General features: G+C 41.9%; 1 protein-coding gene across 1 annotated transcript; it reads right to left on the bottom strand.

Moving 5' to 3' along the window:
• Positions 1-11,145: 11,145 nt before the first annotated feature.
• Arl14epl (ADP ribosylation factor like GTPase 14 effector protein like) lies at positions 11,146-23,543 on the bottom strand. The gene is made up of 4 exons (XM_028871840.2): positions 23,467-23,543; positions 17,812-17,915; positions 15,395-15,534; positions 11,146-11,628 (listed from the first exon to the last, which is right to left on the bottom strand). Exons 2-4 carry the CDS (start codon positions 17,905-17,907, stop codon positions 11,406-11,408), a joined length of 459 nt encoding a protein of 152 aa, XP_028727673.1. The 5' UTR covers positions 17,908-17,915; positions 23,467-23,543; the 3' UTR covers positions 11,146-11,405.
• Positions 23,544-25,682: the final 2,139 nt, after the last annotated feature.

The raw sequence follows: 25,682 nt of genomic DNA, 5'->3' as shown, positions 1-25,682 counted from the left end.
TTGTTTTCTCTTGCAACGCTGCATAATAGGATGTTTTGACCAAAGGCATGGTTACCAGGTGTCTTACACTTAAAGGCCTAATTACGGGATGCATAAGGTGCAGTCACTAGATGTCTTGAGTACTAAGTAAGTGTTTACACTTAACTGTACTTTGTACTTTGAACTGTGATGCCCTTCAAAGCAGGGGGGGGGGTATTTTTGCTCCCTTGCTTTGGGTACTTTGTGTGTAATAAACTCAAGTGTCTGCCACATTTGCCCAGAACCCTCCTGAAGCTATCCCCTGTCTCTGTCTTTTTCTTCATCTACATCTATATTTCATAGCTTTCATTTCCCAATTCCACAGTCCCCACTTCAGAACTGTTCAACAGGTCAAGCAGGACTCGACACAGGGCCATGAAAGGGACACAGTGGAAACAGTGCTTGCTGTTCCATCACAGGAGGTGGCTGGAGGTCTGACCGTTTGATTCTTGGCTTGCTGCTTTTATTGGCTGCTCTGACACCAGACAGCTCAGCTGTGTCAGCTCAGCTTCCTCAGCCGAGCACAGACAATTTACCCTAGAGCACACCGTGTATGCTATTTCGGTGCCCAGTGCCTGAAACAGCCCTGGCATATTCCTTCTCAGGTGAAACTTGTGCATTTTCTGAAGACAGCTTGCCCCCCCATACACACCCCTTTTTAAACTTAAATTAGCCAAAGCCACTTGTAGTTGAAAGCCAAGCAAGGTCATGAAAAGACAAGAGAAAATCAGAGTGTCAAGATAGAGAAAAGAAAGAAATGATATGATTGGTGTGTTTGATCTGGAGGTTAACTTAAGGCTTTTCATGACAATGAGACACATCTGCTTCTGGCAGCACCAATTTACTTCAGAGATGATGGGCATTGAAGAAACTCCTTAAGGAGTTTGCTTTCAATGTGGCAAGGCTAGCCATTTGGGTAAGAAGCTGTTCTTGCCTGGACTGATTGATGGTATGTTGTAATAAACTGGACATGCAGGACCCACAGGAAAGTGACTGCTGAACTTTGCCAAAACAAGGCAGGATGGTCCTTCATGGTTCCTGCTTCACAGAAGAAACTGCCAGACATTCTTCAGGACATAGAAGAAAGTGACTGACAAACTTTGCCAATATAGGTGGGACAGTCTTTCAAATCTTCTGCTTCATTGAAAAATCTGCCAGATACTACAGGCCTGTAGGCTGAAGATGGATGCCCCAACCTTGCAGAGGAATTTGAGTGACTGTCCAGGCAGCCAGATGTCACTGTCATTACTAGAGTTTTAGAAGTTGTTTGCAATGCACTTTTTGTTTACTCAAATAATATTATCCTTCTGGGTCTTTGATGGAGTTGAAGTTAAGTGATAGTTATAGTTGCAGTTTTCCTTAGTTATGATAGAAAGTAAGTAAAAAAAAAAAAAAAAAAAAAAAAAAATAGTAGCAACAACTTTATTAGCTTAAAGAAAAAAAGTAAAGACTGTCATTGGATTCACTAAGATAGGATAGATAATGAAATATTTTCTCTGATTATGCTAACTACAAATAGACAGACTATTGTAAATGTAATTCTTACTTATAACTGTTTTTGTTGTGTATAGTTTTACTATGTTAAAGTTAAAACCATTCTTTTTATTTACACAAAAAAAGGGGGGAATGTTGTAGAATATTTTAAGGTGTGTTACTTTTGTTTATGTTGCGTTTGTTTAACTCTGTGAAGCTGTGTTACTGTGCCTGTCTAAAACACCTGATGGTCTAAAAAGAGCTGAATGGCTAATAGCAAAGCAAGAGAGGATTGGCGGAGCTGGCAGGCAGAGAGAGTATATAGAGGGAGAAATCTGGGAGGAGAGAAGGAGGAACAAGAGAGAACAAGAAGAGGACTTCAGGGGCCAGCTACTACACAGCCAGCCATGGAGTAAGAAGGAGAGAAAAGGTATACAGGAATAGAGAAAGATAAAAAGTCCTGAGGCCAAAGATCATGAGATCATTTAAAGTTAAGAAAAGTTGGCAAGAAACAAGCCAAGCTAAGGCTGGGCATTTACACTTAAAAATAAGCCTCTGTGTGTGATTTATTTGGGAGCCGGGTGGCAGCCTCCCCCTCAAAGAGCAAAAACATGGGTAGGTCATAGATCCTAATGGAGAAGTTACTACTTTATACTAAACTGCCTCTAAATACTATCGTTAGATGCATAGATTAGTAGATCTCTCAACCCTCATCAGAGAAGCTCCTTTTTGTAGTAAATGGTGACTAATGCTGAGACTCACAGCTGGTCAATGAGCAGAGTAAGAGACTGTAGAATGCTCAGTCCTAAATGTGACATCCATGCCACATCCCTTCCCTGAAAGGCTTAGGGATCATCCTGGGAGATGGGGTGGAAAGATGGTAAGAGCTAGAGGTCATGGAGGATTGCTGAGAAACAGTGTTTTCTGGACATGGCAGGGCCACTGCATACGTGAGCTCACAACAGCTTGACTCTATGAACAAGACCTACACACGATCAAACCTGCCAAGATCCCAGCACTGATGAGGGGGGTGGGTTACCAAAGTCCTATTCCTACCTCAGGAGCTGTGGGCAATTGATGGCTGCTAGGACACGGAGAGTGATTGAAGTATAATCCTAATTAGTCTTAATCAATAAAAAACCAGAGTCAGCTATCAGGGTGAAAGCTGAAAGATCGGAGAAGCAGAGCAGCCAGATAGGTCTTTCCTCTTCCAAATCTCAGACTTAATGTGTGGGGATGCTGTCTCTATGAATCCTCATACTGAAGGGGCCTGTGATCCTGTCTCTACCTGCCTTATATTCCTGTCTCCACCTCCCTAGAGCTGGGATTGAAGGTGTGAGCCACCACCACCAGCTCTGTTTCTCTTTTAGACTGGATCAATCTCATGTAGCCCAGGTGGCCTTGAACTCCTGATCTTCCTGCTTCCTCTTCCCAAGTGCTGGGATTACAGGTGTGTGCCACCACTGCCTGGCTTCTAGGGTTAATTAGTGGCTAGCTCTGCTTTCTGATCTCCAGGCAAGCTTTGTCAGAACACAAACAAGATAGCACACAAGTGGTAGTCTTCTTCAGGAACTCGACCCAATAGGCTGCCACGTTCCACTGGATGGTCCTGCAGCCGCGCACTTACTGGCAGCCCAAAGTGGACTCAGTGGGGTTTGGAGAGAGCACAAAAAGTTGGGAGGGAAGCGTGGCGACAGGGACAGGGGAGGAGTTAGAAGGGAGAGGATTTGATCAAAACACATCCTCATAGACATGCATGAAACTCGCAAACAGAACACTTAAATAAAATAACTAGTTCATGGTGGTGGGAGAAGAAAAGAAAAAAAACAATTTGATTTGATTAATAGTTGTCTTAGTTTTGTCTTGTATAAAACTGAAGTACATATAAATGGCCAGCAGAGGGAGGTAAAACCATGTGTGTGTGTTTTCTGGTTGGTTTTTGTTTTGTTTTGTTTTTTGTTTTTTCCCTTTTTTTAAAAAATAGTTTTAAGGGGATTATTAAAAATTAAAAAAATGAGAAGGCCCCTGCTTCTTCTAGAATCTATACTAGGAATCATGTAAATTGTATTGCTGACTGCCACTCTGCTGCTGATTACTGTGTGAACAAACTTACAGGTAAAAGAGGATGCAATCTGAACCAATTCCATGAAAAAAAATTCTCCCTTTCTCTTTCTTATTCTCTCTCTCTTCCTCGTAGTTGTTTATCAGAAACTACCCCAAAGCAATGCAAATTCTATTATATTTTAGGTGAAAATAGTCATGGACTGAGAACCTTTTCCATTTCCAATGCAGGAAACACCCTGGCTACAGATGTGTTGGGAGGACACAGAAGGACCTTCTGCCTCTTCATCATGGTCGTAGGTTTATCTCAGGAGCAAGTTGCAGAAATTAGATAAAAATGAGTTCGATACAACTACCTATAAGTGTCTGTTAGCTTTATGGGCAGGGTAGATAATGTCTCTTATTTCAAGGAATCCAATCCTGACTAGCCTAGGGAGGAAAAAATTTACTGAGGGAGCCTGGTCCATACTATCCAGTCAATAATTTGATTAAAATTCCAGGAAACCGTCATTAAGAAAAAGAAGAAGAATATGTTTTGTACAACTTTGTTTATACATTTGAAAACTCAGATAAAATGTGTAATTCCTAGAAAATTAGAATTGTCCAAAATTTACATAAGAAAAAGAAAAGTAGAATGTGATTGTTTTTAAAGTGAACATATTATTTCAACTATTCCTATATAAAACTGATTCTCTTCCTCTTCCAGCAGTCATCAGTTACCAACAACAGCTCAGGAGCTAGGGATGAGACTTTGTGAGCCCCTTCCATATCCATGCAGGGGAAGAGGAGGATGGGGAGATGAGAAGAAGAAAGGAGAGGGAAGAGAGAGGAGAGAGAGGAAAGGAGAGAGAAAACAGGATTGCAGAGGAGAGGGAAGAGAGAGAGAGAAGAGGGGAGGGGAGGAAAGGGAAAGCAGAGGAAAAGAAGAGACAAGCCCCGTGAGCTAAATGGCTTTACTGGCAAGCCTCAACAAACCTCATTTAAGGATGAAATTCTTTATCTGAAACAAAGCCTTCTCGAGAAGAGAGAGAAAGTAACCCCCGGCCTCTTTCATGACATCAAAGCCATTTCCAGAAAGATCTGGTAGAGTTGCTTTTTCCTACTCCTCTCATCAAGTCCAGCTAATCGCAGTGGATGCTAGAAACAACCTAAATCAGAGATGGAGAGTGGGCAGCTGGCCGGGAACGTGAACATGCAAATCACAGAAGGAAGTACTCTGAGGTTTTTGGTTGATATTTGTTGCTTTTACTGCACACATTCCTGGGTATTTGAAGACCAACAAATGGAGACACCAGCAACTCAGAAATGCCAAGTACTCACAAAAGGCCCTCAGCAGCATGGCTTCTGCAGCCAAAAAGGCCAAGAAAGGAGCAGCTAGCCCTACAAGACAGAACACTTCTGGGCCCCAGGCCCTGAATTCTAGCCAAGGGCTATAGGAAAATACTGTCCTCTCTCCCAAGGGCTATAGGAAAATACTGTCCTCTCTCCCAATGCAGCTGAGGAAGAAAGTGAGGACCTTCTACCCTGGTCACACTGTGCCAAGGTTCCTCAACAGGACAGGTGCATACCAAGACATCTTAAACACCTGGAGAGAAACCAGACATTACAAGTGGAAAGAGGAACAAATCAAATGGCAGGTGATTTCTCTCCAGAAACTGCAGAGCCCAGGGGAAAGTGAAAAAACATGTCCTAAATGGGAAAGGAAAAAAGTGATATTCTAAATTCTACCTGAAGCAAAGAAACCCTTCAGAAAAGAAGAGTAAATCCAGTGTCTCCAGCAATCCTGCCCCACATGAATGATTAGATTTTGTTATGAAAGACTGGCTGCATTCTCTGGAGATCAAGTCCAGGAAAGGTGATCTGCTTCCCACCCTGTGATCCAGCATGGTGACCTGGACATCTGGACAGATCCTTAATGAAAAAAAATGAACGCAAAGATGCATGCATTTAAAAGGAAGAAACGGTTGTCCCTGTTTGCAGATGACAGATTCCCACTACAGAGAACATTACAGAAACCCACAATAGAACCTTCTACAACTAGTAAGCTAGAGAAATTTGTAGGATATATGACAAATACACCTAAAATCGGTTTTATGTCCATGCCTATTATTTAAAATACTGTCTTGTAACACAAATCTTAAAAGGTCTTATAATAATAATAGTAATAATAAAAATCCCAGTGCTAGATATTAGGGTGAAAGCTGAAAGACCAGAGAAACAGAACAAGCCAGCCACATTCTTACCTCTATGAAATCCTCAGCCTCAAGAGAGATACTTCCTGTTTACTCATGTCTTGCATACATACCTTTCTGTGCCCAGCCATCTTCCTTCCTTCCTTCCTAGTGCTGGCATTAAAGGCATGTGCCACCATGCCTGGCTCTGTTCCCAGTGTGGCCTTGAACTCAGATCCATGCTAGGATTAAAGGCGTGTGCTAACACTGCCTGGCCTCCGTGTTTAATACAGTGGCTGGCTCTGTCCTCTGATCCCCAGGCAAGCTTTACTGGGGTACACAATAGATCACCACACTGTCTCACATACAGCTACTCAGAAAAGCAAAGCACATGGTTGTAAACCTAACAGCGCACACCAACATTTTGTTTGCCCCAAACTACAAAGTGATGATCAGGGAAACAGAGGACATTTTCAGTAAATGAAAAGTATATTACGTTCATGGATTGAGAGACTTAAATGCAAATCCCCAACAATAAAGATTTGAAGACTTAATACTCTATCTGGCTGAACTCTTTCATATTGTAAAATGTATGTGGAAAGACAAGTGACTTGTAATAGAACACAAAACAAAAAACCCAAAACAACAGTAACAAAAATGGCGTCTCACTATGTAGTCCTGGCTGGTCTAGAACTCAAGAACTCCAATTGCCTCCATTTCCCCTAAAGATGTATACATCACCACACCCAGCCCGCCCCTCCCCACAAAAAACAACTTTTAAAGAGGAAAACAAAATGAGATTCATTCTACCTAATTTTAAGTTTAAGGCATGATGGTGCACTTCTGTAACCTACTGGGGAGGCCAAAACAGTCAAGACAGGCAGATATCTGAGGTTTGTTGGCCAGCCACCTAAATCTAACCAACAAGCCCAAGGTCCCAGTGAGAGACTCTCTCAAAAACAGGGTGGATAGCTCCTGAGGAATGATAGCTGAGCCTGATGTCTAGCTTCCACATGCAGGCAGACATGTATACATGTGCAATGTACATGCACACATACTCATGAAAAATAAAACCACTGTAAAATGTAACAAAATGTTTTTTTTACTATCTTTGAACCATGTAATGTTTCAGCTCATGGGAATGGTGGATGGATCAAGCAATACTGAGAAAAGGTTGATCTGTGCCAGACATTGAGCAAATGCCACAGACAGAGCACCATCCAAAATCTACCCTCCCCCTACCTTCATGGAGTTTGTGGACTTATGCCATTTTTTTTTTTTTTTTTTTTTTTTTTTTTTTTTTTTTTGTCAAACCAAGTGTGATAGTAGAGAAGAGTATGTTGCTTGTCCAACACAAGGGTGATGAGCCATGTCCCTTCCTTCTAGCAGGGAAACAGTAGAGTTTTAGAAAATCTGAGAAGATGAAGAGAATTTTCCAAATCAAACTATAAATTTGTGGGGGGAAAAAGGATGAAGGCTACTTACTTAAGTTAGAACATGTAGAACTTGGTCCTAAATAACCTCACAAGTATCATTTGCTGTTACAAACACTATGGAGCAGGAAGGAAAACGAAACTGGATGGGAAAAGAGTTATGAAGATTCTATAAATTGTATTACACAGGAATATGAGCTAATCGGAAGCAGGGGCTGCCTGGCAAGTGTCAAGTCGCTGCCTGACAATTGAAGGAATCTGCTTGCAGGTCTACCCTGCCATTCACCCCGGGAAGCATCACTGCCACTATAGTCTGTATAAAGGGAACTCCTGAACTTAGGTAGCAAATGGTGAACAGCCCAACACTGAAGACTTGCTCAAATAGATGTGTAAATGTTTCTAAGACACTACAGAAATAGTAAATATCCAAGTTGGCACTGTTCCCTTTCCAGGAAAGCAAAAAGACCTGTAAATGAAAAAGTTCAATGATGCCTCTGTCAGCAGCATCCCAAGGTTGTATTGGTGCTGGGGTTGGAAGGGAGGCACAACAGGTCATATTTGACACTACGTGGACATTCTGTCATTCCAAATTAGAGTCCCACAAAGTTGTCATGCAAATTGGTGTGGCACAGCATTCCAGTTCAAAATCTTTGCATAAATGTGCTCAGGATGCCTTGTCTAAATCCTTCAGAATGTGCCAGTTTATATTCAAATGGCCTGTATGAATTCTCTTTCCTTACAATCCCTATACATATTCATGAGATACACCATCAGCATAGAATGATAGCCAAGCAGAAAGAGAAAAACCCCATTATATCAAGGAGACAATTTCCCTGGTTAATGCAATCAGACCATGCAACTGAATTCCCTGTTAATCTGAATTCATATCAAGTAGCTAATGAGCTTTTGTCACTCTGTGATAAAAATTAGATACTTGCAAAATGAGATTCCAACAGGTCACATAAATTTATTTTTGCAGTAATCATTTAGAGCAGAAGGCGGCTTTTCAAAAAGCCATTCAGTTGGCATTCGATCACGATGAACAAGATAAACCTGATTTCTTAAATCATATTTCATAAACCTGATTTCTAAAATTGTATTTGACAAACCTGATTTCTAAACTCACATTGCATCATGTTTTACTAGGCCTCATGTAAGTAGCAGGCAATGTCTGCTTAGTAATTATTGCTCTTTTTCTTTATTTTTAGATTTACTGGGAAAGCTGTGAACATAACTTGCCAATACACTTACTTACCAAGACTGATCATTTAAAGCCAAATTACCTTGTTGCTTAAGAATGAATGACAAAAGGAAATAGGAGAGAGAGATTAGTGCCCCGTTGTTTTTAGTATTAAGATGGGTGACTGGTGGCATCCGCAGGATTTCTCACACTCACCATGAGGTTCAGCAAGGAAGCCAGGCTGAAGAAACAGATGCCTAAGCCTGAGTTCTGGAAGTTCAGGTTTTGGAGGACTGGAGGAGGCTAAGGAATGGATGTTATTAAAGGTACCTGAATGCATTTTAAGAACTAGCCAATTTTGGACTTTGTTTTCTCAGGGAAGGGAAGCTTCTGGTGTTAAAATCAGGGTTGGGCTGGGGATACAGTGTAGGTGGTAGAGGGCTATCAAGCATGCACAGAGCCTGGGGGTCAATCCCCAGCCATTCATAGTGACACACACTTTTTAATACCAGCACTCAGGAAGTGGGGGCAGAAGAACCTCAGAGGGAGTTCTAGGCCTGCCTGAGCTGTATAAAATTCTGTCTCAAACAAGTATCAGGGTTGTCAGCTCTTCAGTGTGTTCTAACTGGAGCCAATTTAATTCACTGGGGCTACATCTCCCCAGGTATAAAAGCAGAATGCAAAGAACCAAAAATGAAAACGGCATAAGTCCACAAACTCCATGAAGGTAGGGGGAGGGTAGATTTTGGATGGTGCTCTGTCTGTGGCATTTGCTCAATGTCTGGCACAGATCAACCTTTTCTCAGTATTGCTTGATCCATCCACCATTCCCATGAGCTGAAACATTACATGGTTCAAAGATAGTAAGTCATAAAGTAGTACATTTGGCCCATTATTTAAAAAATAATCATCATTCTCAAAATGAAAAAAAAAAAATACATCAAATGAAAAGGTCCTCCATCATTTTTGTTGCCCTCAGGGCTATGCATACCCAGTGAACTTTCAAAAGACCTGGATAATTTCACTTTCTACTTTTCTCCAAGGGCTGTGTTAGTGAAAGGTCCTGAACTAGGGACTCTTAATGTTTGGCTCACAGTACTAGCTGCTCCATAGAGGTGACTTGAAGGTTTTGGGTGTAGGTCAATGATGAACCCTTACTTAGCATGCACAAAGCCCTGGGTTTGATATGCAGCCACAACAGTAAATGGAGTCCAGAAAAGCCAGTGATCCCTGTGGGAAACAGTGCAGAAGGATCTAGACTCTTTTGTTATGTGGACAGGAGTTCCATGCCCACCACAACATCTTAGGTATATTTTATATCAAAATGTATTCTCAAGTAACAAGTCCAGAACTGTCAGAGTTTCTACCATGTGAAAATTGTACAGAAATATGTATTTTTTTAATGGCTTATGGAGGGAAAAGAAACCTCGAAAACCCAGCTTTCAATACTTCACATGTATTCAGAACAAGATATTCTTCTTGGTTTAAACTAGAACTAAGTCCCACTGTTTAAACACGTCCTTCCATTATGTATCCAACTTAGCGAAGTGGTTTTCATACATGGTCCCCAGGCCAGTGGCATCAGCATCACCTGGGAATTTGTTTCAAATGTGAATTCTTGAGTCACATCACACATCTTAATACCTGAGGATGTAAGGGCTTCTGGACAATGAACATAAGAGAAAACTCTGACTTAAACAAGATGGGGAAAAGTTCAGTGCTAGAGAGATGGCTCAGATATTTAGAGCACATGCTGCTCTTGTGAAGGACTTGGGTTTCATTCCCGGTACCAATTTCAAGTGGTTCAAAACTGCCAGTAACCCCAGCTCCAGGGAAGCCAATGTCTCTGGCCTCTGTAGGCACCTGCACTCATGTATATGAACTTACACAAAGACACACACACACACACAACACACACACACACACACACACACACACGGGATAGGAAGGAAGGGAGAAAGAGAAAAATAAAGACAATAAATAATAAATCTTAAAGAAGGCGAAATTCAACCTTCCAAACATCTCCTTCAGCTTATCTGAGACAACTACATCATGTTTTTAGTTAACTGCTCATTCATATATTCAACTAGCAAGCATACAAGCCACTCTGCATATTAATTAAGGCTAACTTCCTTTTTGAAAAAAGATCCTGAAATACTGATCCTGTAAGGAAATGTGTAAATCACTGACTTTCAGCATATTCAAGCCTTCACTTCTCAATTTATTAAATAATATATAACTCAGTAAAATGCAAATGTTTGATAATAGAAATACCATTACCAAATTTAAGATGAACAGTAAAATGTAAACAATAAAAAATAAGACTAAAGCTGTGCAGTACAAAGGCACAACACTGCTTTTCTTAGTTATGTATGACATCCTAAGAAAAACATATTACAAAGTGACGGTAACTTTGTGTTCTAGGTAACAGTTTTTAGATACAGTGTTCTGCAGATCTTAAAACTGTGGTGTTCTCAACCAGACACCCTGAGGAGGGGGAGGTGTGACTTCAAGGCAGGCTTGAGGCTGGTGCTAACGAGCAGGACTGATCTCCACTCCTGCAGCCCTGGGTCATGAGTTGAGGAACCTAGGAGGGAATCTAAGTCTACACAATTATTTTCCATTCTACACTGATCTATGCCATGTGAGAATATTTTGCCCAAACACTAAAACTTATCCAAGCGGAAGAGGTTTGACTTAAAAGTGTATGTATGTATGTGTGTATGTATGTATGTATGTATGTATGTGTGTATATGTATGTATGTATGTATGTGTGTGTATATGTACATATACACACAAATGACCTAACTATACATGTATGTATGTATGTATGTATGTATACAATAAAAATCAAGAAATGGGAGCCAGGCATGACGTATTATACCTAAACTACCAGAACTTGAGAAGCTAAGACAGAAAGACTGGTGTAAGTTCAAAGCCAGGGTGAGGGACAGAATAAGACCCTGCCTCAAAACACACACATACACACACATACAGAGGGAGAGAAGACAGTGAGAGAGAGTGTGTCTAGAGAGTGTGTGTCTAGAAAGTGTCTGTGTATAATATCTCCTAGTCAGGAACACTAAACGGCAAGGTGCTGATGACCTCTCCAGACTCGGTGACGATGGCGTCATAAACCCAGCGCCGGTTGCATCGGCACTCAGGGCCGCACTTGTTGGAGTTGCACTTGGGACAAGGGTAGAAGCAGCCCAGGCAGTTCTTCTCCAGGCAGTCACACAGGTCCATGTCGTTACAGAGTAGCCTGCCGCTTTTGTCGTACTTCCTCATAACTCTGCAAAGAGAAGACAATGACATCAGATAGCACTGCTGTCCTCACTGTGGTGAAGAGACTCCTGCACAGCTCCATCACGTGCACGGCCCTCTGACTCTCAGGGAACAGCATCCTGGAGGGTACCAGAAACAGCACCCACCCCAGTATTGAACGGCAGTGATGACTTGGCACAGCCAGTATGCGCAGCCAGGCTTGTTGCTGAGAGCAACTTCATGGTCTGTGGTGATATACTGTGTTCCCTAATAAAATCTGCCCGAAGAGCAGAAGACAGAACAGCCACTAGATTGAACATAGCAGCCAGGCAGTGGTGGCACACACCTTTAATCCTACACTCGAGCAATCTGTCTATTCTCTGTGATTCAAAGCACCTGACTACACAAGATGGTCAGAAGAAAACAAACCACAGTGGCACCCTTTAATCCCAGTACTGGAAAGTATACAGGCCTTTAATCTTAGGAAGTGATGGCTGGGTGGAGAAAGATATATAAGGTGTGAGGAGACAGGAACTAGAAGCCTTTTCGGATGAGGAAGCTCATTTGGCTAGAGGCCTATCAGCTGAGTCTTTTTCAGGCTGAGGAGTCCTAGAGGTAAAAGGTGGCTTATTCCTTTGTCTCTCTGATCGTTTAGCATTTACCCCAATATCTGGCTCTGGGTTTTTTAATAAGACCATTTAGGAATTTGTGTTACAATTGTCCAGCATTTCAGGAGCATATAATCATCCATCTAAGAACACTGGAATAGCTAACCAAAGCTTCCTGCTACAAAGGTTTTATATTTCCTTTAAAATAACATATTGATGGCATTTTTCTGTGGGGGCCTCTGTAGACACCATGGCCAGTATAGTGCTGATCTGTGTGAGGCAAGAAGAAAGTCTGACTCAGTAATCTGTAGTGTTGGTTCAAACTTCTAGAATCCGACACCAGGAAGTTTATTTTAGGCATATTTAAGGACAGTACAATTTGGAAAAAAGTTTCCTGGTGTAACATAATCCCATGTGCACAATACAGTTTAAGGCATAATTAATTACATTGGAACTCTTTTCAAAGTACATGTCACCTCTTCCATGAAGATGGGTTCTATAGATAGACTACATGTGTTATATTAAGGGCCTAGGGAGGATCTGGTGTGTTCTCTGTCATAGAGATAGTGCAAAGATCACTAAGCTATAAACCACCTCACAGTCCTGTTTGTATGGGTCTGCAGGGGCCAGGTGTGGCCTGGCCATACAGAGAGTGCAGAGGTCTCCAGGCTATTAACCACACCCACTCTCAGCCTTCTGCGTGGAAAACAGGTATACATAGCTTCCATCAAACAGACAACCCTGCATGTTTAACAATCCTGGTTTCCCTAGTGCTTATCTGTGAGCGCAAGGACTTCATGCCCGCTACACTTTTCTACTAATTTTACAATCTTTTTCTCTCTTAAAAGTACTCTAGCAAAAACTACTACATTTATTAATGACTCAAGATGAGGACTATCAGTTACTACACCATAATCATTAAAGGGGGGAAAATGAAGTTATTGGCAAAGGTTCCAGGTGCCTTTTCTTCTGTTTCTTTATGACTACCCTCTCCCAGCCCCTCACTGTGGACAGAAAATGTAAATAACCAAGGTGGCACCAGTCTGCATTGTAAGGCCTCGGGGAAGGCAAAATGCTCAGTGCCAAAGGGCAGCACTTCAGCTCTTAGGTCCCCACACTTTCTCTGTCCACCTCTGCAGCATCCCTGCAGTGAAAGACTTTTATAGGAACTTTACCACCCACTCAAAACCAAACCACTTTCAATATATCCTTCAAAACAGATCTGCTTGAAAGCCTTGGGAGTAGCTTATATATCTTACCACCATAAGCTCCAATGGCTGGCATTTCACTCATGCGGTCACAGTGGGCTGTAGAATAATCCTCCTGTACACTGTGACTATGTACTACTCTCATTGGTTAATAAAAAGCTGACAGGCTGGAAGCCAGGCAAGAAGTATAGATGGGACAGCCAGATACAGAAGACTCTGGTAAGAGGAGAGCAGAGTCAGAGGAGTCGTCAGCCAGACACTGACGGAGCAGGAGATGAACGTGACATGTTAATAAAGGTACCGCCACGTGGTAGAGCATGAATAAGGAATATGGGTTAACTTAAATTGTAAGAGCTGGTTAGTAATAAGCCTGAGATACTGGCCAAGCATTTGTAATTAATGTAAGTCCTGGTGTGTTTATTTGAGAACGACTTCAAGACAGGAAAACTTCGCCTACAGCAGTGGGTACCTCTGCATCCTTTGTTCCCAAGCCTAACACCTCCTCTCCTCCTGTTCAGTTGAAGTAATGCAGTTTCTTCCTTTCCCCCTTTCCTAGAAAAGCAAGAAAGGGTGAGGAACTGCCTCGTGATCACACATTAGTTGGAATGCCTTCTAATTAAGATATTTCAAAAATATATTTGAATTTATCAACATTTTGTTTATGGTTTGCTTAATATGTATACATGATTTTTTAAATTATTCATATATGGGGCTGGAGAGATAGCTCAGTGGTTAATTAAGAGCATATACTGTTCTTCCACGGGACTGGAGTTCAATTCCCAGCATGCACCTAGGGTGGTTCATTTCTACCTGAAACTATATAGTGCCGGGGGAATCTGATACCTCTGGGCTCTGTGGTCACCTTCACTCACACACTTAATTAAAAATAATACATATAAATCATTTGTGTGTGAGAGAGAAATTATAAAATTATTTTGTTGTAATGTCACTTTTCCTTAATGAGAACTCACTGAAATTTTATCTTAAAAGCAATTTTATAAGATCAGCATAAATCATACCGTATTTTATACATAAAAATGAGAGGAAACTGTAATCAGGATATATTATATGAGAAGAGAATCTATTTTCAATAAGAGGGAAAAAATGAAAAAATAATATCATCTTCCTACACATCAAATTTTCAAATGTGTATGCCCAGTTTTCACTCCTTCTGTTTCATATAAATCATTTAAAATTTATGTGTATGTGTGAATGCCATCTGTGTAGAGATCCTCTCCCTGCAAAACCAGAAAATGGGGTCAGATTCCCGAGAGCTGGATTTGCAGGCAGCTGGAGCTGCCCAAGGTGGGTGCTAAGTACCAGCTCATGTGCTCTGGAAGAACAGGAAGTGTTCCTCACTGCTGAGCCATCCCTCCAGTTCCCTACAGGGGAACATATTGTTTCCCCTTGTCATGCTGGAGTTGGAAGCTAGGGCCTTGCGTATGCTGGGCAAGTGTTCCATCACTGAGTTACAACCTCAGGTACTGTATATTCCAATGTATTAACAGTCCTTGTACTTAATGATAGTATGGTAACCACTTCATATTTTGAATCTATCCCTATGGTTACATTATTTTTCCTTTTAATGATACTTCATTGTTATATTTAGTCAACTTTTCTACTAAAGGTATTATTTTAGTACAAGGCCCTTAAGAAAAAAATAAAAAGACTTAGATTACCGCCCACCCCCAAACCCAAACACATATACATAGTTTCCCAAAGTAACAAGCTGACTTTGAACTTGGAATCTTTCTGCCTCTGCATTCAAGTGCTGGCATTCTAGGCACAAGCTCTCTTGCTCTCAACAATGTTGCCTATTTCTTAAAGATGCTAACATCCAGACATATGGGGTCTTAAGTGTACTACAGAAGAAATTTTTGAAATCGTAACAAGATGTAACTTTCAATGACTTTGCTTTAAAATCAAGGAGAACACATGCGATTTTTAACCCCATAAATCAAATAGGTCATGACCTTACTTGTGCTTCCCAGAAAAATACTCGTTCATTTTCGACATCCGTGCCTTTTTTTTCTGCTGCCTCGTCTCAGGGTTAAAATCGGCCACCTGTGGCCCAGGGTTTTGAAAGGCCAAGCATTTCAACTGCCGTTCTATCTGTTGCTGTGAAATGAACACAGTGTTTAAGTAGTTTCATTCATTTTTCATTCTTTCAAAATGGACTGCCAGTAGCTCTTATCAAAAGGCGTGGAAATGTGTTTGATTCATAAGGAAAAACCAACAGTTTAATCTGATTAAAGTTTCTAGAGGCGATGCATTCTCAAATTAGGCCATTCTTTCTAAATACAGGGTGTAAAGTACAGGTGATGAAAATGTGGAAAGAATCAAGAGAGAACAGTAGACTTGTTTATACCTGCAAAACACCTGCCAGCCTTTCAAACCTGACGGGGACAAACATCAGAACTGGCTTTTTCCTGGGCATAAGGACACAGCAGTCGTGATCCTTCCTCAGCCATCACAGAAGAAGCTCATATACAATGTCAGAGCCATGAGACGTCGAGGCACACACCCTCCTCCTCGGCCAACTCCAGCCTCTGGAATGGGTCTCAAAACCATTGCCTGTCCTGGGCTGCACACACCCTCAGGCTTCAACACAGACAGTGCCACGGAGGATTTCACTCTCAATCAAAGCCAGATCTGAGCAAGGAAAATCCTGCGAGGACTACTTTCTGGATGTTAGGGAAAATTTCCAAAAGTCTTTGTTGGGGAAACTTTTGTATTCAGAAATAAAACGGGGCCTGATTGTGAAGGCAAGAAACAAGACCCTTCAACCAAGACATGACGATGTGAGACTTGAAAGATGGCTCAGTGGTTAAGAGCGCTTGCTGTTCTTGCAGACGACGGAGTTCGACTCCCAGCACCTACATGGCGGCTCACAGTCATCTCTAACTCCAGTTCCAAGGGTCCCAAGAGCCTCCTTTGGCCTTTGCAGGCACCAGGCACATGCACACACACACACACACACACACACACACACACACACGCACGCACGCACGCACGCACGCACGCACGCACGCACGCAGTCAAACACTCACATATTCACAACACTCACATGTTCACAAAAATAAAGAGGTGACTCTTTGTTATTGCTGTCATTGCTTGTGTCTTTGAGACCGGTCCCACTCGACAGTAGGCCAGCCTAGAACTCACTATGGAACCCGGGCTGGCCTTGAACTTGTGGCAATCCTCCTGCTTCAGGCTCTCAAGGGCTGAGGTTACAAGTGTGTGTGTACTCTAGCCAGTGTGAGGACATGTTCTAAGCATGTAACAGACGTCATAGAAAGAGAAACATTCTTCTGAAGAAGTTCAGAAGAAAATAACCTGGGTAACTTGAAAGCACACAGGCCAGAGTCCACTGGAAATGCAATTCCTAAAAAACCAACAGGTCACTTTCAACGTAACAGATAGGCCTTTTGCAGCTTAGCTAGCTTAATAGTAGTCTAGGTCGTCTACCTCGGATATTAGAAACATTTCCTTAGAGTTTTGTCTTGATGGGGGTACACTGGTTTGCTTTACAGACGTGCTCTATGAAACAGCTCTACCCGTGGGTATAGCTATGAAAGCCGTAAACCCAGCACTCTCTAGTCCTGCTCTCAGTTTCATAGCAAGAAGCCAGGAACAAACAGCAGATGAGCCGGCTGCTGTTCAAGTCTTGGCTCTGCCCATTGTCATCTGTGTAAACTGAACAAGTTCTTGCCTCTCTAAGCCTTAGCGGCTCGTTTTTTTGTAAAATAAGGCTATTACTATCTTGTGGTAAGACTTGGGTGAGGTGATATACATAAAGCATTTAGAGCCATGACAGGGTTAAGAACAAAATGCAAATGTATTAACTAAATAAAAGACCTGACTTATAGTGGTATTTGCTCTGCCCATGACCTTGGGTTATAGGGCCCGAAGGAGGCGGTGCTTCTTGCTGTCCTACATGACCTCTTAAAAGGAAAGGGAAGGGTCACGAGGCCCTTATCCCTGGTTCCTGCTTCCTGGCATGAGCTGACTGCCAGGTGGATTCGCTCCTGGTCAGAACAGAAGACAACATCAACTGTTTACTTGGTTCTGTATTCGTGAGTGTATTTCCTCAATTTATACCCTAATAAATTCCATAATACCCCTTAAACAGACTCCCATGGATTTCTCGCTGTACTAACTAGATTCTTTTCAAATATTCCATTGTGAGGACCAGATTTCGTTACATGGATCACTAGGCTAAAGTAAGGAACACAAAGCAAAGAGGAAATTTGCCAGACAATGCCAAGCGCTGAAGAGCCAAGTTTTCTCACGAGGTGCTGACGTCTGCCCTGCCGTCACGTCCACAGCCATCTCAGACGCCCCATGCTAGAGGCTCAACCAATAACCCGGGATCATGAAACCTGCGTGCTGTACCAGTTGCTTTTGTCCAATCTGACTGCTTTTCTCTGGAAACATTGGATTTGTGGATTCCTCTTGAGTGGAGCTGTTCTTATCGATCGGTTCGCTCATTTTGGCCACTAAAAAGGCAATGGGAAAGAAATGAAACATCAGTATCTGACACGTCCGTGTTTCATCTTAGGATTTTCTTTTGATCTCCTTGCAAGCCGTCTTTACATTCAAAGCCAGACTACATGAGAAAGCCCTGCTCCTCCCCCCTCCCCCCAGTCCGTCTTAACCGCCTGCATCTTACTCCCCACAAACATTCTAATGATGTCTTTCCAGGTGCCCCGATGAGAAATAGCTCATACTTTTTACCACCCTCAGTATCGTGGACGGCTCTGGAGCAGGCAACACTGAAGACCAACCCTCTTGTTTAGGAAGAATAAATTATTCATTCTTTTCCCTTCATGCTTATTTCTCGTGGGGTTGGGGAGTGGGAAGTAAGATGTGCAAAGGCCATACGTCCCTAGTAACTGTAAAGCTTATATCCATTCTCGTGGCTTCTGCTAGATCCAATTGGCTCAAGGGCACGTCTGTAGGGATTATCTTGATTTTGTTAATTTGAGGCGAGAAGCCATCAATTATGGGTGGCACTACTCCCTAGGCAATGGATCCTGAGCCGTGAAAGAGGAAAGAAAGCAATATGAGGGCAAGCATGCATACAGTCACTGCTGTCTCGTCCTTGACTATGTATATAATGTGACCCCTAAGCTCCTGCCACTGTGCCCTCCCTACACTGATGAACAGACTCTACGTACCCTGGACCCATAAGCTAAAGTAAAGCTTTTCTCCCTTAAATTACTTTTGTCAGATTATTTTATCACACAACAGAAAAATACTGACCACACCCCCACTCCAGCTTTCTGATGTATTTCTAATACAACTTCAGCTAAATGCTAGTCACTGATTTTTTTTTTTTATATAACAATCGGTTTCTAAAATGGCTGTGATTTAATTAAAACCACTTCAGCAATGCATCAGGATGTCATTATGTGTGTATCATCTCTTTGCACATATGTGGGAGACTGATCACAAACAATGCTGATCATATGTTCACGGTGCAGGGCTGGTCTGTGGCATTCCAAAAGAAAAGGCTATACTACAGAAGAGACTCTCACAATCTCGGCTGCTTTCCTCATCTCTCAACAGTCACCAGGCTGATCACAGGTTATTTCTTCCAAAGGAACCCCAAGTTAACTCTGTTCGGTTGGTTTGGGTCACTTGGTATTAGCTCTTTGTTGGCTACAGAAGACCTATCAGTGGGTTTTAGTTAAGGAAATGCTGAGTTTTTTTTCCAATATATATTCTTCCTTTGCATTCTTTATTGGATAATCCATCTTAAACACAACAGGGACTACAATGTGACCAGTGGTAGTAGACATGGTGGCAATACATTACCCTTCACCAAGATGGCAGCTTGATTAACTTTTAGACAGGTTTCTTTCTGGAATTTCCTTCCATGGAACACTTACTTAAAAAATGAAAACCTGCAATTAGAAACATGTCTCTTGCCCTTCAGCATCAGTCATTTCAGAACAGAACTGTCCTTCTCAAAGACCTGGAAACCATTCATATGAAATGTAATCATCAGGAAGTAGCATCTTCTCTCCCATTCTACATGAGCAAACAGGAGTCCAGCTTTGAACAAAGATAACTATCAAATGCAAGTGGCCCTGTCACTGAGAAAAACATCTGCAAACTCAGAACTCACTCATGGTCCTTAGCACATCCTACTTTCCAGCATTCCTGTGTACCCCAAGTTTCCCAGTACTTTTCTAGTAGTATATCCCACTCACTAAGAACCCTTTCACCTTCTGCTTCAAGGGAGTTGAGTTCAAACTGAATTTTGGTGTTTTTTTTTTTCAGTAGACTTGAATAGTCTTCCTTGTATGTTTAAAAATGGCCTCCATGTTTGTCAACAAATGAATGGGTAATGTGGTATATATATATGACGGAGTATTATATACCCACAAAGAAGAATAAAAATGTGTCATTTACAGGGGGAAATGGGTGAAATTACAGAACATAGAAAGACAAATATCAATAGGTAAGTAAAGAGAAGGAAGAAAAGCAGGAAGAATAGAAGATATGATATGAAAGTAGATGAGAGAAGGATAAGGGAAGGGAGTCAGAGGAGAGAGAGTAGAGAAGAAAAAGGAAAAGGTAAGAGGGTTAATAGACTGATCCATTATATATCTATCTACAGAAATCCAACAGTGAAGCCTATTCACTTTACTATTAAAATAAGATTATTTTTAATGAGGAGGAACTTAAGAGCAGAGGATTGCACTTAGTGCAATTTATTTCTTTGACACTCACATGCAAATTCAGATTTGTTCAAACAGAATGGCAGATTATTTTCCAATGTGTGTGAAGACAAAAATCATGTGAAACTATTTTAAAATCATAGAGTCCCTGCTGAGTCCAAGATCACTCAGAGTTATAGAAAGAGTCTTCCTAACTGTGTAATTATAAACTCTCTATTACAATTCCATTATAGGACATAATGGAAAATACCAGAAGAAAATGAGGTATGTTTCCCTACCCAATCTGGTCATCTCACCTTAGAACTGTTACCCATACTCTCTTTTCACTCCTGTCCATAGGACACACTCTAAGTATGTTTATGTCCCTAAATAGGAAATTTTGATCTTATTTTTGCTAAAAGATCTTAGTGATTCCTCTCTGCCTCCATCCCGTGTCCCTGGCATATCAGTGAAGGTCCCTCACAGCTGTCTCTAAAAGACGCCTAGACTCGCATCCAGCACCTGAGCCAACACTCACCTTCACTGCCTCGGCCGACTGCTCTCCTATCTCTCACTTAACGAAAACCTTTCACTTTGAGCCCTGGGTCCTCTCTAATCCAACATGCTATCCTGATTCACTAGGATCCCTTTCTCTCTGGGCCTCCATTTGTGGTTGGTTGTTTTCATTCTTTGCTCTTACTCTTTGGGGAGGGGGGCACCACCCAGCTCCCAAATCATATATGGAGTCTTATTCTTACTTATAAATGCCTGGCCTTAGCTTGGCTAATTTCTAGCCAGCTTTTCTTAACTTATCCCATCTACCTTTTGCCTCTGGGCTTTTACACCTTTCTATATTCCTGTATATCTTTTCTTTCCTTCTTATTCCATGTCTGGCTGTGTGACTGGGTGGCCTGCCCCTTCTTTTCTTGCTCCTTGATCCTTTTTTCCCAGATTTCTCCTCCTATTTATTCTCTCTGTCTGCCAGCCCTGCCTGTCCTGCCTCTCCTGCCTAGCTATTGGCCGTTCAGCTCTTTATAGACCAATCAGGTGTTTTACACAGGCAAAGTAACAAAGCTTCAAAAGTTAAGCAAATGCAACATAAAAGATTGCAACACATCTTGCATGATTAAACAAATGTTCCACAGCATAAACAAATGTAGCACATCTTAAACTAATATTCCATAACATTGATTAGGAGCTACTTTAAAAGGATGTCCAAAAGAAACCCCAAACCCTCTATTTTCTTTACATAATAAATATTCTTCCTCAAAGGAAAGTTTTTTAAAAGATGTTTCCATAGGCAAGAGCTTTTCCTGAAACACTATGGAATTTAAAGTACACAGAGCTAATTGATTTCTTATGAAACTCCTTCACTCAAAGCACTTTTGCTGAAGTCACTCATGAAATTTGGGTTCCCATGAATACTCTAGGAGGCAAAGTTGCTCTTTTGAGGTCTTATTTTCATTTTGTTGCTGTGATAAAATACTCTGACAAAAGCAACTTAAGGGAGAAGGGGTTTATTTTTAGCACACAGGTCCAGGTTAGATACTGTCTATTAATGCTGGGAAATCAGTTACAGGAGCTTGAGACACTGTATCGATAATAAAAGACAATGAAACAGGAATGAAGTATGCAAGTTCGCCCTCATCTTTCTCTGCCCTTTTATAGTTCAGAATCCCTTCCCTAGGGAATGGTGTCACCCATAATGGGCAGCCCTCTCACTTCAACTAACACAATCAAGATAATCCTCCACAAAGCATGCTCACAGGCCAACTTGATCTAAACAGCTTCTCATTGAGATTTTCTCCCTGGGTGATTCTAGAGTGTGTCAAGTTAAACTGATTAAATTAAAACTAATTATTACATGTGCCAGATAAATAAAAATGGAATTATAATACAATTCCACCAGGCACTAAATTGTAATTGGCTATTATTATCAGCCCAAAACATTTGTCCCAGGAAAGTACTAAAATAGTTAGAACTAACTCTTTTTCCCTTGGATGATGTTCCTAAGTAGAAGTTTCTAACCAGACGGTACAGGAGGTCTTTGAATATAAATAAGTAAATTGTACATAATTATGTAACTTCTAACTGAAGTTCTGTCTGCCAATGCAATTTCTGACATACACACATATTAGGAACCTCTTCGAAGAACCCACTGTCACCATCCCCACCACCATGGTGATGGAAATGAAGGCTCATAGCTCAGGACTGTCCCAGCTAGGGAAGAAGCACATTCCTGAGCATGGGGCAGGACACATAGAAAACCCTGAGTTACTATATTTGACTAAAAGAACATAAAATCAGTATGCCCCACATTGTATTTTGTTCTAGCTATTTCAGATGAGTTATGCAAGATCTCAAACACAGGCCAAATCCAAGCAAAGAGGCTTCTAGACTCCCAATATAGATTACTGGAGCAGAGCCAGCCCAAGATTGGTCAGTATAGGAAAGAGAACAGGCTGGTCACAGTGGAAATCACCTAATTCCTAAGCTCATTGGGCAGGTCAGCAGAGAGATTACTGCAGAGAATACTATCTTCCTGCAGGTAATAGTTCCCTGCTTTACATGCTGATCCTTACTCCTTTATTCAACTTAAACAGGAAGCCTGAGTTGCTCTAGATGCATGCTTGCCTGAACACTCATTTTCCTTTGAAGTCAGTTCAGTTTTGTTTGTTTTTGTTTTCAAGACAGGGTCTCACTATATAGCTCTGCCTTACCTAGGATGGCCTTGAACTCACAGAGATATATCTGCCTGCCTCTGCCTCCCAAGTGCTGGGATTAAAGACCTGTACCACCACTGCCCTGAAGTCTCCCTTTTCTTATTAGACTATGTAGCCTCTCAGATTTGGCATTCCTTCATTTAACTGTACTTGCTAAAGTAATTATCTCCAAATAAAGTCACAGTGGAATTTGGTCTTCAACTCATTTATTTATAATTCAGTCCATTACAATTGAATTTACTCATTTAAATTAACTTTTTTTTTTAAAGCTACATTAGACTGCTACTGTATAGCTGTATTTTTCTCTAGCACTGAACTAGATCATCCCTTCTTAGGTGGAGCGTCAGATGAAGCAGTGGCTTATTCCTGGTTCATGGTGGCTAAATTATCCATGGTGGATAAGCAGCGTTTGCTTTTAAACCCAAAGTTGAACACACTGCGGAAGCTTCGGGGCCTCTCTTACCAGGGAGAGGGGTTAACCCAAGTCTCTGTCATGTTCCCTCTGAGGCACAGGCCACCAAGAAAGCTGCAGACAAAATAACCCACACTTTAATCACACTTATCTTTAGGGTTCCTTGGCGTATTACTTTTGTTGTGCCTGGAATGAAACACCCTGAGAAGGTTTAACAATAAAGGAGGAAGGGTTTATTTTTGCTTACAGTTCAGAGGGATACGGCCCGCTATGGCAGGAAGTAAGTCCGTAGGAATGGGAGACAGCTGCTCACGTGTATCTACGATCAGGAAGCACAGAAAATAAACAGGAAGTGGGGTTAGGCTATAAAACCTTAAGACCCGCCCCCACTGACTCACTTCCTCCCGTGAGGCCCCATCAACTAAAGATTCCGCAACCCTTCCAACAACCCCATCAGTTGGGGTCTACACGCTCAAACACGTGAGCCTCGCGGCGGGGAGAGGTTAACGTCAAACCACCTGGAGTTAATTTTAGGAAAGCTGATTGTGTCTTGTATAGGAACGAAGGAGTATTGTTCAGCTCTATCTCAAAGGCATCTATCTGCAAGTCACCAAAGCAGGAAAAATGTTTGGCTTAAACGTTAGCCCCAGAATTGGCCTCTGTTTTCAAAACTCAGTATCAGATAAAGCCATGTACTCAGAGATACTATCTGTAAGAGTTCCCTGCAAGCTCTTTAGAGGTAAGAACTGTGCACACATGCATACAAAAAAAGGGGAACTATTTTTCATCTCATTCTGCCATGAGCCTCGGTTTCTGTCCTTGCTAAAAATACTACGCCACTGCGGTAATTGACGGGTGTCTGATTCCACGAAGGGCATTTTTGGAAGAGGCGGTGCCGTGGTCAATTAACTGACTCCCTTGCCGATGCCTCCCAACTGAGTGAGCCCTTTTCAAAGCCACAAAACTGCTTATTAATCCCTTTTTTTAAAAAAACAGCAAAAAAGCATCTATTGTCATGTGTTCATAAGAATTAAAAGTATTGAGCTGCGTTTGGCGTCTTATCTCCATAATCCCAGGATTTAAGAGGCTAAAGTAGGAAGCCTGTCTTGAGTTTAAAGCCAGCCTGAGCTACGCAGTACAGTTAGTTCCTGGCAGGCCTGGGTTACAGTGTGAAACGCTCTCAAAAGAAAAAGAAAAGAAAACAAACAAAGCTAAAAGTAACCTTTTGAGCCTGTGGTTAAACAAACAATTCTAGTTCTTTAGAAACAGCTGTACCTACAGATAACTAGAGATACTTTTGGAGCTATTGTCTATACCAAACACACATACACAGAGGGTGGGGGGAAGGGAGGGGGGAAAGAAGAGAGAGAGGCAGGGGAGTTCTTTGGCTCTATATAAAAACACACCTAGTTATTTAAAATTACTTGAAAGTGTATTTAGCAGAGATTCTGTCAATCAAAGAGTAGAATGTTTCCACATACTTAGTGTGTTTGCAATCGTGCATCTGTTCAAAACCACCACCCCCCCACGTCACCACCAAAATGTTGGTCCAGATAAGTGAGCGACAGGTCACCGGCTGCAAGGACCCTATTCACGAAGTGGACCTCTTGGATTCTGCACCCAGTGCAAAATTCAATGCAGTGTTAAGGATTATGAAAGAGATGCGTTTGCCATGCCCCACCGATAGGAGAGGAAGACTCTGAGGAAACCAGAGGACAGGACCGTTTTCAGCATCATCCCCATTTAATAACCCACAGAAGCACTCATCTCAGTGCTCAGGCCTGGAGGGTCTTCCTCCCAGGTGCCAACAGCCCTGTAATATTTATTAGTTTTCACTTCGTTTGGTCCCCCACTGCAGTAAAGGAAGTCAGATTGTCTTCCACTCTCAACACATGAACTGGGCAGTGTGAACTCAGAGTGAGCACTCTGTGCCCGGCGTGTGCCCGCTCTCTCTGCCTGATTTAATCTGCATTGTTAGCGAAGCCCTGTTCAAAAGACCTGCCAGGTTTATTGCTCCCTGCCTCTTAACGGCGGTTGCCTAACCAAGCGAAAGTAGTAGTTGGTAAACGGAAGCACACATACCTTTCAGGAGGCTAAAAAGAAGGGAGGAACACAGGAAAGAAAGAGAAACTGTTTTGTCTTGCTTCCTTTGTTTTGCTAGGAAACCTTAGAACTCTCAGGGGAAAGATCATGAAGTCTCCCAAGTGTCTCTACAATTTAATGCTTGTGTAATCGTGGCTGGGGGCGGAGGGAAGGTGGAACACGGAGACAGAGATGTGTTACCTCTCACACTGCGAGTCCGTTCTAAAGCCCTCTGAGGTCAGAAAGTCATAACACATCTCTCCCATCTTCCATTCAAAGTCAGCAACTTCTCAGAAACCAAGTCTTGGCTCTCTAGCCCCCATCTTGCACCTCAGCTTCAAGGGTTTCACATTCACATCTAGTTCCTTTTTGTCTGTTTTA

The sequence above is a fragment of the Peromyscus leucopus genome, chromosome 19 (genome assembly GCF_004664715.2).
Source record: "Peromyscus leucopus breed LL Stock chromosome 19, UCI_PerLeu_2.1, whole genome shotgun sequence".
NCBI classification, from domain to species: domain Eukaryota; kingdom Metazoa; phylum Chordata; class Mammalia; order Rodentia; family Cricetidae; genus Peromyscus; species Peromyscus leucopus.
Note: the sequence above shows the minus strand (reverse complement) of the source record. Positions and strands in the feature narration are given on the sequence as shown.

Bases quoted from the DNA above. Each gene is read 5' to 3' on its own strand.
- Arl14epl (XM_028871840.2), bottom strand. From the start codon at position 17,907: ATGAGCGAACCGATCGATAAGAACAGCTCCACTCAAGAGGAATCCACA. The intron at 15,535-17,811 runs GTACAGCACGCA...TTCATTTCACAG, and splicing joins AGATTGGACAAAAGCAACTG to CAACAGATAGAACGGCAGTT. The intron at 11,629-15,394 runs GTAAGGTCATGA...TTCTCTTTGCAG, and splicing joins TATTTTTCTGGGAAGCACAA to AGTTATGAGGAAGTACGACA.